Source organism: Coloeus monedula, assembly GCF_965178545.1.
Source record: "Coloeus monedula genome assembly, chromosome: 14".
NCBI classification, from domain to species: Eukaryota; Metazoa; Chordata; class Aves; order Passeriformes; family Corvidae; genus Coloeus; species Coloeus monedula.
The window spans coordinates 18970841-18985051 of NC_138794.1; the positions used below are offsets into that span (position 1 = coordinate 18970841).

Consider the following 14211-nt stretch of genomic DNA (forward strand, 5'->3'; position numbering starts at 1 on the left):
CCTGAAGTGTTCAAGGGCAGGTTGAATGGAACTCTGAGCAGCTTGGAATAGTGGAAGATGTCCCTGACTATGGCATGGCATTGGAATGGAACGATCTTAAAGGTCCCTTTCAACCCAAACCATTCTGTGACGTTTTGTGTGGAACTTAGCCCTAATGGTCTTATGGGTTTGTCTCTGAACAAGCTGCTAAGTAAGACAACTGCAGAGAAAGTGGAATCGGTCAGGAATGACCACGGGGGCACAGTGAAGAAGCCACAGCTCAACAACAAGCAGCAGAGACCCAACCAGAACGGCTGCCAGATCCGACGGCACTCGAGCACTGGGGCAACCCCTCCGGTGAAGGTAAGAGCACGTGCTGCTCCTTCAGAGCCCTGCTTGTCCCGGGAGGCTGTGGCAGAGCAGGATGTGTTTTCCAAGTCCTTGTGATTTTTGTGGCACAGGCTGCAGCTTGAGAACATGGAAAATAATGTTTGTCTTTAAGCCTTTCAGAAGTCCTTGTTTCCAAGCACAGATCTTTGCCTCTGATTTTTGCAAACCAGTGGTGGTATCTGTTCCTGAGGGTGGGATATAGTTACTTTAATGGCTTGGGAAAACAAAGTTTTCATCACTTTATTAGAAATACATAGTTTTATTAGCAGTGGTTAATGAGGGGGATTTGTGGAATGTGGAGACAAAAGTCTCAGTACTGCCACAGAATGTATTTGTCCAAAACTTGTAGCAAATGTTCCTAAGGCACGTAGGAAAAGACAAGCTGAAAAGGTGTGGCTGAAAGCTTTGTTGTAGTAGAACTTGGAGCAGATGCAGTAGAATCATGTTTGTTCATCTTTCCTGTGATAAGCCTTTTAATAGAATGATGAATGATTATTCTCTCAGCAGAGTTTGCCCTTTTCAAATGATGCACAATTTGTGAGAGCAGCGAGGCTTTGTAGTGCAACAAAAATTGTCCTGTGGCCAGGTGGCTTCGTGTTTGTGCATGAAGGATAAATTTGCCTGCTTTTTTTGAAGCTAGTATATCATCCTTTGTCATGAAAAGCATTAGCAGGTGTGATTGTATCATTTAAATCCAGGGATTTAAATCCCCTTCTGCCCTTTCTCCTCCCCTTCAAATCAAGAGCACCAAAATGAAGCATGTGTTGGAGGCAACTTTCAGCCTTTCTGAGGATGGAGAGTGCAGGGGTGGTATGGGGAAAACAAAGCATCTTGCAGTAGAATGCAAGAGAGGAAAAAATTGTTATTCTGGGGAGGTGTAAGACTTACAGAAGTGGATGAGTGATAGGAAAATCACTTATTCTGGCAGTTTTCCAAACTAGTTATAAAAATAAGATGTGCTGTAGTGTGATTGTTTCAGTCAGCTAGTTACAGGAAAGCGTGCAACAATGTATTACAAATATTTGGAGTGGTATGCTACTTATTAACATTCAGTAAATTAACTTGTAGCATGTGTTTTAATAGACTTGTCCTTCAAAAAAGCCACCTTTCCTTTAATGGGAAGCACATGGTGGGGTCAGGGATCTGGCACTTGTGTGATAGATAATCAAATGATCTCAACTTGCTAAACACCCCTTTTATTTTTAATTGCCTTTCTTTTTTTGATAACAGAAGAAACCAAAGCTGCTTGGTTTAAAAGACCAGTCTTTGGCAGAAGCCAGCAAACATGGTGTGGGGACAGAATCTCTCTTCTTTGAGAAGGTGAGAGGTGGGATGCAGATATTGCGTGTCCTTGATGTAGGTCCTTCCTATATACACATCTGGACTTCTATCACAGTGAAGTGTGTGAGATTTACACCCCCCTGGTAACATTTCTCAGCTTGACCTCAGATGTATCCTGTGACCTCTAAGTCAGATCCATTGAAATTTTTAAAAATTGGTGATATTTTTTACATGTGTCTTTTCCCCAAAGCTCCTTCTCCAGCTTCCCACCTGCTGCTGCTGCAGTTTATTTGAGGGAATGGGAATTTTCTCTTGTAACCCACACTCCAGATTGTTTTCCCCTTTATGAAATCCCCGTACAGTTGATGATGTGCTTGGCATGTCTTGCTGTGTCGGCACAGCTTGTACCCATCTACAACCAGCTGGCTGCAGTGGGGGAGCTCAGTTTACAAAGCAACTGATTCATATTTACATTGGGTTGTTTTTTGGTGTTTTTTTTTTCCCTCAGAGATTAATCTAATTAATTGCACAGTTGTTACCTATTGCTGGTTTAGCACACAGATCAAGTGAAGGAGATATGGGGTGTTTCCAAGTGGTACCTTGGTGTCTTTTCTGAGATGTCCATACATTCCCTTATAGCTCAGAGGGGAGTATGGAACGAACTTAAAACCATCCTTTTAAGCAAAATTCACACACTGATTACAGTCTTGGTTGCTCCCTGCTGATGTGGTGAATTTTGCAGCGTGATGGGAACCAGCAATGGTAACTGGGAACCAGTTTATTGCTTGGAGGATGTGTAGGTGTTAACATGAGTAAACCTAGAAATCCCTGCTGTGGAATTATAACCATAAGATTAATAACTTAACAATGATAGATCTCAGTCTGATGTGTAGATCTGACTATTCCTGTGGGAAAGGTAATGGTGTTGGGATGAATAGTTTGGCTTCCTTATTCTGTGAAGATCAGGGTTGCAGAAGGAGGATTGTCTGTGATAATCCAAGCTGGAAGGAGGCAGAGGCTGGAGAGATGTCAGCCAGGGCATGGGTCTCATACCCATGCTCTGTACTTGAAATACTCTCTGGAGTTTAAAAGCAGCCTGGGTGGGTTTGTGATGCTGCAGTTACAACTGATGTTGTCCACGATTCCAGTGTTTTGTAATCCAGTTGTTACAGAGTTCTTTGAAGGATTTAATTCTTCACTTGCAGCTCCTTTCTTAGAGTAATGCCCCAGTGCTGACACTGCAGGGGATTCCAGCGTGGGGATGGCTCACATCAGTACCTGTTTCTCTGGCCCTGTGTAGAGGGCAAGTTCCCTCTGTCCAGCTCACTTTAAGATTTGTGCGCCTCGGTGGGAAGCACAGTGTCAAATCCAGGTCTCCTGGACCTTTCCCTGCTTGGTCTCACCCTGATAGTTCCTCTTTTCCTCTTGTCTCCCCTCCGTCAGGTTCGCAAAGCTCTGCGTAGCACAGAAGCATACGAGAACTTCCTGCGCTGCCTGGTTATTTTCAACCAGGAGGTGATCTCCCGGGCCGAGCTCGTGCAGCTGGTTTCTCCATTCCTGGGGTAAGTGCAGCCCCTTTCCTTACACAAGGCAAGAAGCTTAATCTTCTTGGTCTGTTTCTCTTGTGGAGCCAGGAAAGAAACACTGACCTTCAGGGTCTTCTGCACTGCCCTTTCCTATTCCTTATCCCAGAGAGATTCCCAGCTGTCCTGACAGGCAGCATGCAGGAGCAGTGCAGGTGTTGCTTGCTGTGTGTCTTCCCTTTCCAGCAGGGTGAACAAAATTATTAGCAGCCTGTTATTGCAGTTTCTTGCTCTGGAATCATGGGTTATGTCATTTGAGGAAAGATTGACTGTCTAATTACATAGGAAATGTCCCCCCCAAAAAAGCAGAGTGCTGATATAAAGTCACTAAAGTTTCCAAAAAGCACCTGAATTCTGTCACAAAGCCAAAGATGTTAAGGAACTCTAAATAGTAATTTATGACTTCCATGATGGTCAGTAGTGTACAGAACAGCGCTATTAATTGGTTAAAACCAACAGATATCCTCTCATTAGCTTTGGGCAGCAGGATTAGTGTTTCTTTTGCCTGGGCACTGAGTTGCCGGTTCCAAGGGAGAAGGCAGTAGCAACATAAATTGGGTTCAGGAGCCCATTACAGTAGCTACTGTGCGGAGAAACTGCCCTAAGGAGCTTCCACTTGCTCTGTAGATCCACTGGAATTAGCCAGGCATCAGCAGAATGTCTGACTTCAGGTAGAAAAGGCGCAGTATTTGACAAAAAAAATCTGTGCTTCTCCCATCTACAGCCTGTGCTTCTAACTATAGGGAAAGATATAATACAGGGGTTTTTTTATTCTGGAGTTGGATGTTATCTTTTGCCATATAATGAATAACTGGTGATTCAATTAGTAACAGGTTCAATTCATCCTGTTGCTGGAGCTTTGCATGAGATAAGAGGACTTGAACAAATGCAGTATTTTAGACTGATAAATTCTTCAGGTAACTTTGCGAACAGGTGAACTTGAGCCTTGCAGGCAAAGGCTTCTCCATGATTTATGCTGCTCTGTGAAGTCTGGTTGCGGCAATTGCTTGGCACTGAAACCTTTTGCTACGTAGTTACAGAATTGTCTTTTAGTTTCTTCTTGCTGCCTCTGGAAAGCAAAGGTCTGGTTTAAGGTTCAAAACATTGGCAAACAAGTAGGAATCTGGCCTGAGTTCACTACCAGGATAGTTTGGGGAGACCCAGATGTGACCATGCCATGAGTGCTGTCCCTGCAGCAAAAGCTCTGACAGCTGTTCCCTGCTCGTCACTATTCCTAAAGCACCTTAGTTGCACCAAGAGAGCAATCCCCACCTGATCAACAACAGGCACTTGCTTCCCACTTGGTCAGGCCCTGTGGAAGTGGGGTTGAGCAGAGAGGGTCTCCTCACCAGATTGATAATTTGAGAGCTGTCTGTAATAATCAGTTCTAGCCTCAGCATCACAGCTCAGCGCTCCGCTCGTTTTTCACTTCATTCCTTTTATTTTAGGAAATTCCCGGAACTTTTCACTTGGTTTAAAAACTTTCTGGGGTATAAGGAATCTGTTCACATGGAGACGTATCCGAAGGAACGGGCTACTGAGGGGATTGCCATGGAGATTGACTATGCCTCCTGCAAGAGGCTGGGCTCCAGCTACCGAGCCTTGCCCAAGAGCTACCAGCAACCCAAGTGCACAGGGCGGACTCCGCTGTGTAAAGAGGTAAGGTCGGGGTCATGTCACAGAGGAAGGCTCTTCCCAGCCTTTTGAAAGCGTTGGAGCAAAGGCGAGCAAAACTCAGCAGGATGGGGAATTTATTTTGTATCCCTGTGTTGGAAAGGTTCCTGGGGATGTCAGGGCACGTCTGGTGGTGGCAAGCATGGAGCTGAGGCCTGCTTAGCACTGATCCACACTGATCTGTGCTGCTCCTGCAGCCAGGCGTGTGTGGGCACCCCATCCTGGCTCGGGATCCTCACAGTACGTGTGGCAGCCCAAGGGGAGCACACCCAAGGTATTCCTAGTGGCGTTCCTGTAAACATCTGGATCGTATCCAGAAGCTTATTGCACAGGGTGAGGCGTCAGTCTAGGAACTGGGTTATGCTGGGAGTTGTGATACCCACGAGGCTTTGGTGGTTGGCATCATCTCTTCTCCAGCAGCATTTGGGAAAGGTTTGCATAGAGCGTTGGGCGGGCAGCTGGAGAAAAACCTACTGAATAGTTATGCTGTTTAATTACTGACATACCTAATGCTCTTACATTTTATTTATAATGTGTTATGTAGTACAACCTGTGAAAGGAACGTTGAGATTGCAAACTTAAAACACTCCAAGTAGGAAATGACAGAACTGGTTTTCTGTGTGGTCTTAATGTGATCTCAGAGGTCCTTTACAAGGTGGTATGTAATTCAGGATTATTGCTACCTTTTTACCTAAATTCCCTCTTAGCCTGCTTTCAGAGTTGTCGCTAGGCCAACTTTAAAAGAAAATCATGTTTTCTGTAGACAGATTCTCCCACATATTCCCTCAGATGCATCTTTCTTTCTCTCTGAAATGCTGAATTTTTAATCCATGTCTTGACATGTGTCTCAAAAGCATCTTGTGTGATGCAGTTACAAACTTTTCTCCCTGGGAGAATCTAATGACTCAGTTGTTCAGGCTTTGGGTTTATGAAAACTGGGCCTGGCTTTCAAGACTGTCTGCCAGAATCATTGTTTCTTTGCCTTTGACCTCTTTGAGGTTGTTGTTGGTTTTTTGTTTGTTTGCTTTTTGATTTTCTGCTCCTGTATTGAAAGCTGCAGGTGCTCAGCTGTTTTGTCAGGAAAGGTGATGCTGGGGTATGGATTTATACTTCCAATTAGCCTTGTTTGGAGGCAGCAACTGTGTCCTGTCTAACAGTCAGGTCTGCTGTAGTGACCACACAGTGTTGATGGTGAATCACACACGAGGAACCAGCTGGTTGCAGCTGACTAATATAAAGGAGCAGAAAAGCTCCTTTCACCTTTATTTTCCTCTTCTCTCGCAAGTTTTTTCCTCACAGCTCCCGCCAATGAATTTTTCAGGCTGCCTGGCTGTTTGGGTTCTGGCTGTTTGGAGTTGCCCTGTGAATGCTGGGCTTTGGAAAGGGCACACACTTTTTCCAACTGGGGAATTAGATTGTCCCATCAGAAAACTGGGCTTGAAGCTGGCCAGGTTTGATCCCCTTGAACACTGACCATGGCTCTTGTTCTCCCTCTGCCTCCCTCAAAGGTTTTGAATGACACCTGGGTCTCCTTCCCGTCCTGGTCCGAAGATTCCACATTTGTGAGCTCCAAGAAGACACAATATGAAGAGCACATCTACAGGTGTGAGGACGAACGTTTTGAGGTAAATTGCTTTTCCTTGGTTCACGTCTTGGAAAGCTCTGTTCTGTGGACAGTTAATGAGCTCGATGTAATCATACCTTTAATACTGCATGTTAGAATCTCATTTTATTGTGTCTGCCACCTGGTTTTTGGCATAAAAGTTTGTGTTCTCTTCATGCAAGAAGTAGTGGCTGCACAACCACTAAGCTGCCACCCCTGCCCCTCACCTTTTGTGCAGAGCTCTTGGTTCACACCACTCCACGTGAAATTGTTGAATGGCCAGCGTGGAAATGTTGCATCTTTGCTGTTCTTCCTGCCCACGTCGTGCATGAGAACATGCATTCCCCTGTAATCATCTGCAAAGTAATATGTTCAGGATGTTAAACAACTGACATCTTGACTGGAAATGGAAGTTAGCTGGGCAATTACCTGAATCCGCTCAGATTTGGCACATCCTTTTGTAGAGTAACTGTCAATTGTGTTCTATTCCCAGCTGGAAGATGTAATTTCCAAACAGTATCGTTCTGGTAGCCTTTAAATTCTTACGCAGTATTATGTGGGTAGCAGATGAAATATAATTGGATTATTTTAGAGCATCTGAGCACCAAAGTGCTCGAGTACACCTTGTTAAACAGGCGCAGCTTCTTGTTTCGCGTCACTTGAATGTTTGCCTCCGTGAAGTATCATGTTTTGTCTATTCAATGCTACGGCTAATGCACTGTTCTCTCCAGCTGGATGTTGTCTTGGAGACCAACCTGGCAACGATCCGCGTTCTGGAGGCAATCCAGAAGAAACTGTCGCGCTTGTCTGCGGAGGAGCAGGCCAAATTCCGCCTGGACAACACCCTGGGGGGCACCTCGGAGGTGATCCACCGCAAGGCTCTCCAGAGGATATATGCTGACAAAGCAGCTGACATCATCGATGGGCTTCGCAAGAACCCCTCCGTGGCTGTTCCCATTGTACTGAAAAGGTACTGATTGCCGCAGCACCCTGCCCCAGGGTCCCTTCCAAAGGGTAACGCACTGTATGCTGTCCAAATTTATGGAAAAATGGCTAATTTCTGCCCCTAAGGAGTGTGAACTCCACAAGGCTGTAAATTTGCCCCCAAAGATTGTGGCTGCCCCACCCCTGGAAATGTTCAAGGCCAGGCTGGACAGGGCTTGGAGCAACATGGTCCAGTGGAAAGTGTCCCTGCCCATGGCAGGGGTTGGAACAAGATGATCTGTAAGGTCCCTTCCAAACCAAACCATTCCATGATTCTGTTTTTCTGTGACACTAAGAAGTTCATTTATATTCTGGACAGTTGGTGTATTCCATAATAGTCACCTAGAGGGAATTGCCCTCCTGAAACAAAATTCTTACAGCTCAACTGGAAGGATAAAGAGCTTTTGTTGTCTCCTCCTAAACTTTTTTCTTCTTTGCTGTCCTCACTGTGTGTAAGATAAGGAAACTGTTGTCCCAGGGCTAAATGTGATCCCTTTCCAAATCCTATGGCTGTATGTGCCCAGATCATGGTGGCTCTGCTACCCTCAGATTCCCAGTCCTGTTTCTGTTGTCAGCCTCCCCTTCCTCAGCTAAAAGGGAGTGGATGCTGCAGCTCCTTGGGGCAGGTCGGGGAGATGTGTAAGCAGTAGTACATACTCCATTAGCTCTGTGGGACTCTTGGTCCTGTGTTTTGGAGTTCTGGAACTGGGGGTAGCAGCCTTCCCAGGATACCTGCAAGGTCCCAGTTTCCCTACCCTTCTTGGACTGAATCAGGGGTGCTTTGTTTGGGATGCTGAGTCAAGCTTCAGGAGTGCATTCCCAGGACACTCAGGTGTCCATGCTTTGTTCCTTGTCCAAACTAAGCTGCCCCTGTTCCACAGGTGGAGTTAGTGACTTGCTGGGGATTTCTGAGAGTCCAGGGCCAGCTTTTTTGTCTTCCCTGTCCCTCTATCCCCTCTCCCGGGGCTGCTTTGTTCCTGCATGGTTTTACTTAGATGTGAAAGAAACCCAGAGTGGTTTCTCCAGAAGAGCATGTCTGGGGTGCACCTCCTGGAAAGCTCCTTTCTGTGGCATGTCTTTGATCCATGCCCATTTTATCAGGAGCTCAGCTCTTGTCAACACTCACCAAGAACCATGGGCCAGGGTTTTTCTTGTGTGCTCATCTCTTAGCTCACCCTCGTTTTCTTGATCCAAGGTTAAAGATGAAAGAGGAAGAGTGGCGAGAAGCCCAGAGAGGATTTAATAAAGTCTGGCGAGAGCAGAATGAGAAGTATTACCTGAAATCCTTGGACCACCAAGGCATCAACTTCAAGCAGAATGATACCAAGGTCCTAAGGTCAAAGAGTCTCCTCAATGAGATTGAAAGCATCTATGATGAGGTGAGATGGTCAGCAATAGTTTCCTTCCCTCAAACTTACGTACTTTGCTTGTGCAGTTTCAGTTCCTGTTCCTCACAGCTTGATGCGGGAGGAAATCTGTTCCACTGGCAGAGCTTTCTAGCAGGCTCTTGGGTGGTGGAGAGGGATTGTTTAGACTGATTTTTGTGCTGTTTCTCCTTTGTAGAGGCAAGAACAGGCTTCAGAAGAAAATGCTGGAGTGCCCACAGGCCCACACCTCTCGCTGGCCTATGAAGACAAGCAGATCCTGGAAGATGCTGCCTCTCTCATCATCCATCACGTGAAGCGGCAGACAGGAATCCAGAAAGAGGACAAGTACAAAATCAAGCAGATCATGTATCACTTCATTCCAGACCTGCTGTTTGCTCAGCGAGGTGAACTCTCAGATGTGGAAGAGGAAGAAGAAGAGGAAATGGATGTGGACGAAGCTACTGGGGCTGCAAAAAAGCACAATGGTGTTGGGGGTAGTCCTCCCAAAACCAAGCTGATGTTCAACAACACGACAGCCCAGAAGCTGCGGGGCATGGATGAGGTCTACAACCTCTTCTACGTGAACAGCAACTGGTACATCTTCATGAGGCTGCACCAGATCCTGTGCTTGCGGCTGCTGCGGATCTGCACCCAGGCTGAGCGGCAGATCGAGGAGGAGACGCGGGAACGGGAGTGGGAGAGGGAAGTGCTGGGCATAAAGCGAGACAAGAGTGACAGTCCTGCCATCCAGCTGCGACTGAAGGAACCCAGTGAGTGACTTCTGGTGGGAGGCTGGGAGGAAAAAGGTGCTTCTGTTTGTAGCGTGGTGACAGGGGTTGTTTGGTGTCTTCAGGCACGTGATAGCAGTGACCCTTTAAGATGGGTTCTCTTTTATTATCCCTGGGGAGATGGGAAGATGTGGGGAACATGGGACTTGGAATAGCAGAAGGATAATACGCGGCAGTTATTTCAGAAGAGCTTTCATTTTACACTTGCGTATCTAAAGTATCCTCAAGTTCCCTAAGTAAAGGCTTTCAGAAATACAAAGCTCATGGAGGAGGCTAGAGCTAGAAAGCAAGAGATTATGAAAATACCCATGGCCTTAAAAGGACTTATTAATGTCCATAAAAGACAAGTTGAAGTAACTCTTCAGCTTAAGTGCGTCCGTCACCTGAGGACCAAAACTCACAGCGACCCTTCCTGGGGGCAGTGTGTTCATCTCTCCCCTTCTCTCCTGTTGCAGTGGACATCGATGTGGAGGATTATTACCCGGCCTTCCTGGACATGGTGCGCAACCTCCTGGACGGGAACATGGACTCGTCGCAGTATGAGGATTCCCTGCGTGAGATGTTCACCATCCACGCCTACATCGCCTTCACCATGGACAAGCTGATCCAGAGCATCGTCCGACAGGTGACTGCCAGCAGAGCCTGGGATTGGGTGCGGCGGGGTGGAGAAAGTAGACAGGTTGTTTGCTGCAGTGAGAACCCAGGCTCACATTGCAGGCCATGCTGTATGCCTAAATGGGGAATTTTGGGGGTAAGCAGGTAAATTCAGGGTGTTTCTTCACCCAGCTCTCTAACCCTCATAGTAGAGAAATGATAGAAGATGATTTCTGATCTGTTTAAATTGTTTAGAATATCCTCTACAGAGTTCTTGTTGTTTTCCAGGTGTTTTAGGATATAAGTATTCAAAGCATGTCCAGAGCTAATCTTGCTTCAACTTTGGAAAAAAAAAAAAAAAAAAAAAAAAAAAGAAATGACATCTAAATAGTTCCTTTCCTTTCCATCAATGCTGTAGGAGTGCACACTTTTTCTAAAAACCTTTTGTCTCTTTTATCTGGCTGCTGGAGTAGCTCATTTTGGCTGTTATACTCCAGTCCTTTTATTGGGTTGGTAGGAAGAATGTGTGAGCAAAGGAAAAATTCTTCTTGTGCCTTTTTGTAGCATAAAGAACAAAAACAGACACAAGGGGCTGTAAGTGGAATAACTTGAAAGGCCTTTCCTCTTTCAGAAGGGTAGAGCTGCTCTTCAGAAGCCTTTCAGTCCAGAGATTAACTGAATTCACAAGACAGTTGGGAGACTTTTGATTTTTGAACTTAACACAAAATATGGATTTGATCTTAAACCTCCCACCCCTCTCCTCAGACACAGCAGCAGCCCCTTGGCGAGGAGAGGACACACTGTGTCACAGAGCTCTGGCCCTTCCTCCCCTGCTGCTGATCACAATGTTCCCTGTGTGTAGTTTTTCTCTGAGTAGCTGTGCTTTGCCACCTGCTAATTTTTTTAAAGATATAGTAGCAGAGATCATCTGCAGCTGGAAGAAGCTAAGGTTTTTTTTGCTTGAGCTCAATCCCATTGTTACATCCTTATTTTCTTCTATTCTGATGGGGGTGTAGCAGCCTCCTTGACGAACACCTTCCCCCTGTTGTTCCTGTTTGCAGCTCCAGCACATCGTGAGTGATGAGATCTGTGTGCAGGTGACAGACCTATACCTGTCGGAGAACAGCAATGGAGCCACAGGAGGTCTCCTCGCTTCCCAGTCTTCCCGTACGCTCCTGGAGGCCGCGTACCAGCGCAAAGCTGAGCAGCTCATGTCCGAGGAGAACTGCTTCAAGGTAAAGCCAGGGTCTGAACCACAGTGTAAAACCAGAAAGAGGTGAGGGGGATGCCTTTTAAGAAGGGAGAGGCACTAGTCCTTTAAAAAAGAGCCTTGTTTAGACACCCGAAAATGAAGAAAATTAACTTCATCCCAGCCAAAACCAGCGCACATGCTGCCAGCTTTCGGAACATAGGTTAATGCTTCTGCAAGGGCCCCTCAGAAATGAAGTTTCAAGGAGGAATAAATTTCCTGGAACAGCAATGAATATCCCCTGTGCTTTACAGCAGCTTTGGGCTGTATCATACTGACTGCTTGGCTGCCACTGGTTTTAATTTGTTAGCTCAAACTCTTCTGTTTCTCTGGTGTCTCAATTTTGTCGACTGTCGGGAGATCTGCCACTACTGACTGGGCATTAAATCACTGCTGCCTGCATACATTGCTAATAAACCTGTGCTAATCAAATCCATACTTTCTTTTCTGAAGAGGCAGGAAGTGGTCAGGCCCTTTCTGAGCCAGAGAAGTACTTTGGATAAAAGCCTGAGTGTATATCTCTTCCCTTGCCCTCAAACTTACTTTGGGGGCTCAAGATGGTTTCCTTTAAAACTGCCAACTTGCTTCATTCTCCCTTTGCCCCAGTGAGAAGTGCAGGTGTTTGTTTCTATTTCAAACCTCTTCTTACTGAAGTTCCTTCTGCTTTTTCTTTATAGCTGATGTTCATTCAGAGCAGAGGTCAAGTTCAGTTAACCATTGAGCTGCTGGACACAGAAGAGGAAAATTCGGATGACCCTGTGGAAGCAGAGGTAAGGGCAGCTTGTCCAGAGAGCTGACTGTGATGATGGAGGTTGCAGTGGACCAGAGTGTCCAGATGACTGGTGGTGTGGTCCGCTAGCACAAGACAAAGAAACGTCAAGGACATGCCATAAAGCTTCCAATGATGTGAGCAGGCAAATCCTTCTTGGTTTATTTTGTATGAGAAAATACTCAAAACCACATAAAGAAACACTGTACCTGCCTTTTTGGGCATAAGATGCACAGAGCCTTCAGAAGTGATGTGTTCTTCTGCGTGACTTCCAGCTTAGCCTCCTTAGCCCTCCCATGTTTGCTGGGAGGGCAGTGGCTGATGTGTGCTCTGTGCTTGCTTGCAGCGCTGGTCGGACTACGTGGAGCGGTACGTCAACTCTGATTCTACCTCCCCTGAGCTCCGCGAGCACCTGGCCCAGAAACCCGTCTTCCTGCCCAGGTGAGTGGCCAGGCTGTGCTGGGAAAGGCCCTTAAAGCTCATCTCATTCTACCCCCTGCCATGTGCAGAGACACCTCCCACTAGACCAGGTTGTTCCAAGCCCTGTCCAGCCTGGCCTTGAGATCCACCACCTACACCCAGCTTCGTAGTGCCAGAGGGTGGGTGCTAATTCCAAGAGGGGTTCTCTGCTTTGCAGGAATCTGAGGCGGATCCGTAAGTGTCAGCGTGGTCGGGAGCAGCAGGAGAAGGAAGGGAAGGAGGGAAACAGTAAGAAGTCCATGGAGAATGTGGAGAGCCTGGACAAGCTGGAGTGTAAATTCAAGCTGAACTCCTATAAGATGGTGTACGTGATCAAATCGGAGGATTACATGTACAGGAGGACCGCGCTGCTGCGAGCTCAGCAGGTAGGAGCCAGCGAGAGAGCGGGGTGGGCTGCTGGTGTTCCCCGGGACCCAGGGGAAAGGGAAGGAGGCATTGCCTCTCCGGCTGTTTGGGGAGAGGTAAAGGTTTGGGTTTATCCAAGATGACAAGAGCTTGTGACTCCAGATGGGTGAAATTCAGGAGGATTGCACTGGAGGAAACTGATCTGGTTATCTGGATGCTTTGACACTCTCCTTTTCTCATCTTACGGGAACATTTCCATCCACTTCTACTCATGTATTTAGATTTATAAAACTACTACTTGCCATGTTTCTTGCTGATGAGAGACAGATATGGCTTCACTTCATTAGTTGTGAAGTAATTCTCTTAAACTTTGCCTTCACATGAAATGAGAGTATTTTAATTGCAGTGTAGTGACTCTTTGAAATGCTGATACTGAGGATTTTGATTTAATTCAGTCTATCCCATTCAGCTGGCACAAACCTCAAGGAAGTGTAAGCTTATAAGCAGGATAGTATGTGCCAGAGCTCTTCACAGAGAATCTGAACATAAATTCTTGAAGTGTTAAATATGTACTGTGCAGCTTAGCCCTTGGTTACTGGAATACACTGAGGGCACTATAGAAGCTACATTGGATTTTGGAAACAAATCTGTTGGATTTAGCAATTAACACCACAAAGCAGTCAGTCTCTGGGAGAAGAACAAACAAATAATAAAATCTGTAAGTTTTAATCTGGAGGTTTAATTATATTGGCTGTTTTCAATTATGACTGTAGCCATGGCTTTATACCATCTGTTCTGGATTTTACATTCCTTAGGCAGATGCTTTTACCCAAAAACGTGCACAGTTCTTCTCCTGATGTTTTTGTTAGGCCAGAGCTTCTCAAGCCTGTTAGACCTCACCTGGGTCTTCATTTTCTGTAGCAGTTGTGTCCCCAATACATATAAAGCATGTTGAGCTTGCTCTTTCCTGGGACTGTGCCCCTCTGTGGGGGCTGGAGGCAGACCCCGAGGGCTGGGAAGAGCAGGGCTTGCCTGGTCCTGGGTGCTAGAGGAGGAGGCAGCAGCATCTTTTGGGCGATGCAAAAGGGAATCACTCTGAGCTAGGCATGCACCTTTCAGGCTCCC

The 14211-nt window shown here is 46.3% G+C and overlaps 1 protein-coding gene across 3 annotated transcripts in view; it reads left to right on the forward strand.

Annotated features, from left to right (window-relative positions):
* The window catches only part of SIN3A (SIN3 transcription regulator family member A), a 32010-nt gene that overhangs the window by 16518 nt on the left and 1281 nt on the right, over positions 1 to 14211 (forward strand). For all 3 annotated transcript variants that reach the window (XM_082290935.1, XM_082290934.1, XM_082290936.1), the window contains exons 8-20: positions 184 to 342; positions 1600 to 1689; positions 3094 to 3212; positions 4682 to 4892; positions 6416 to 6532; positions 7242 to 7480; positions 8690 to 8873; positions 9058 to 9631; positions 10105 to 10274; positions 11305 to 11478; positions 12170 to 12262; positions 12608 to 12702; positions 12899 to 13106. In XM_082290935.1, the coding sequence (XP_082147061.1) occupies positions 184 to 342; positions 1600 to 1689; positions 3094 to 3212; positions 4682 to 4892; positions 6416 to 6532; positions 7242 to 7480; positions 8690 to 8873; positions 9058 to 9631; positions 10105 to 10274; positions 11305 to 11478; positions 12170 to 12262; positions 12608 to 12702; positions 12899 to 13106 (2433 nt within the window). The remainder of the gene's footprint in view (positions 1 to 183; positions 343 to 1599; positions 1690 to 3093; positions 3213 to 4681; positions 4893 to 6415; positions 6533 to 7241; positions 7481 to 8689; positions 8874 to 9057; positions 9632 to 10104; positions 10275 to 11304; positions 11479 to 12169; positions 12263 to 12607; positions 12703 to 12898; positions 13107 to 14211) is intronic.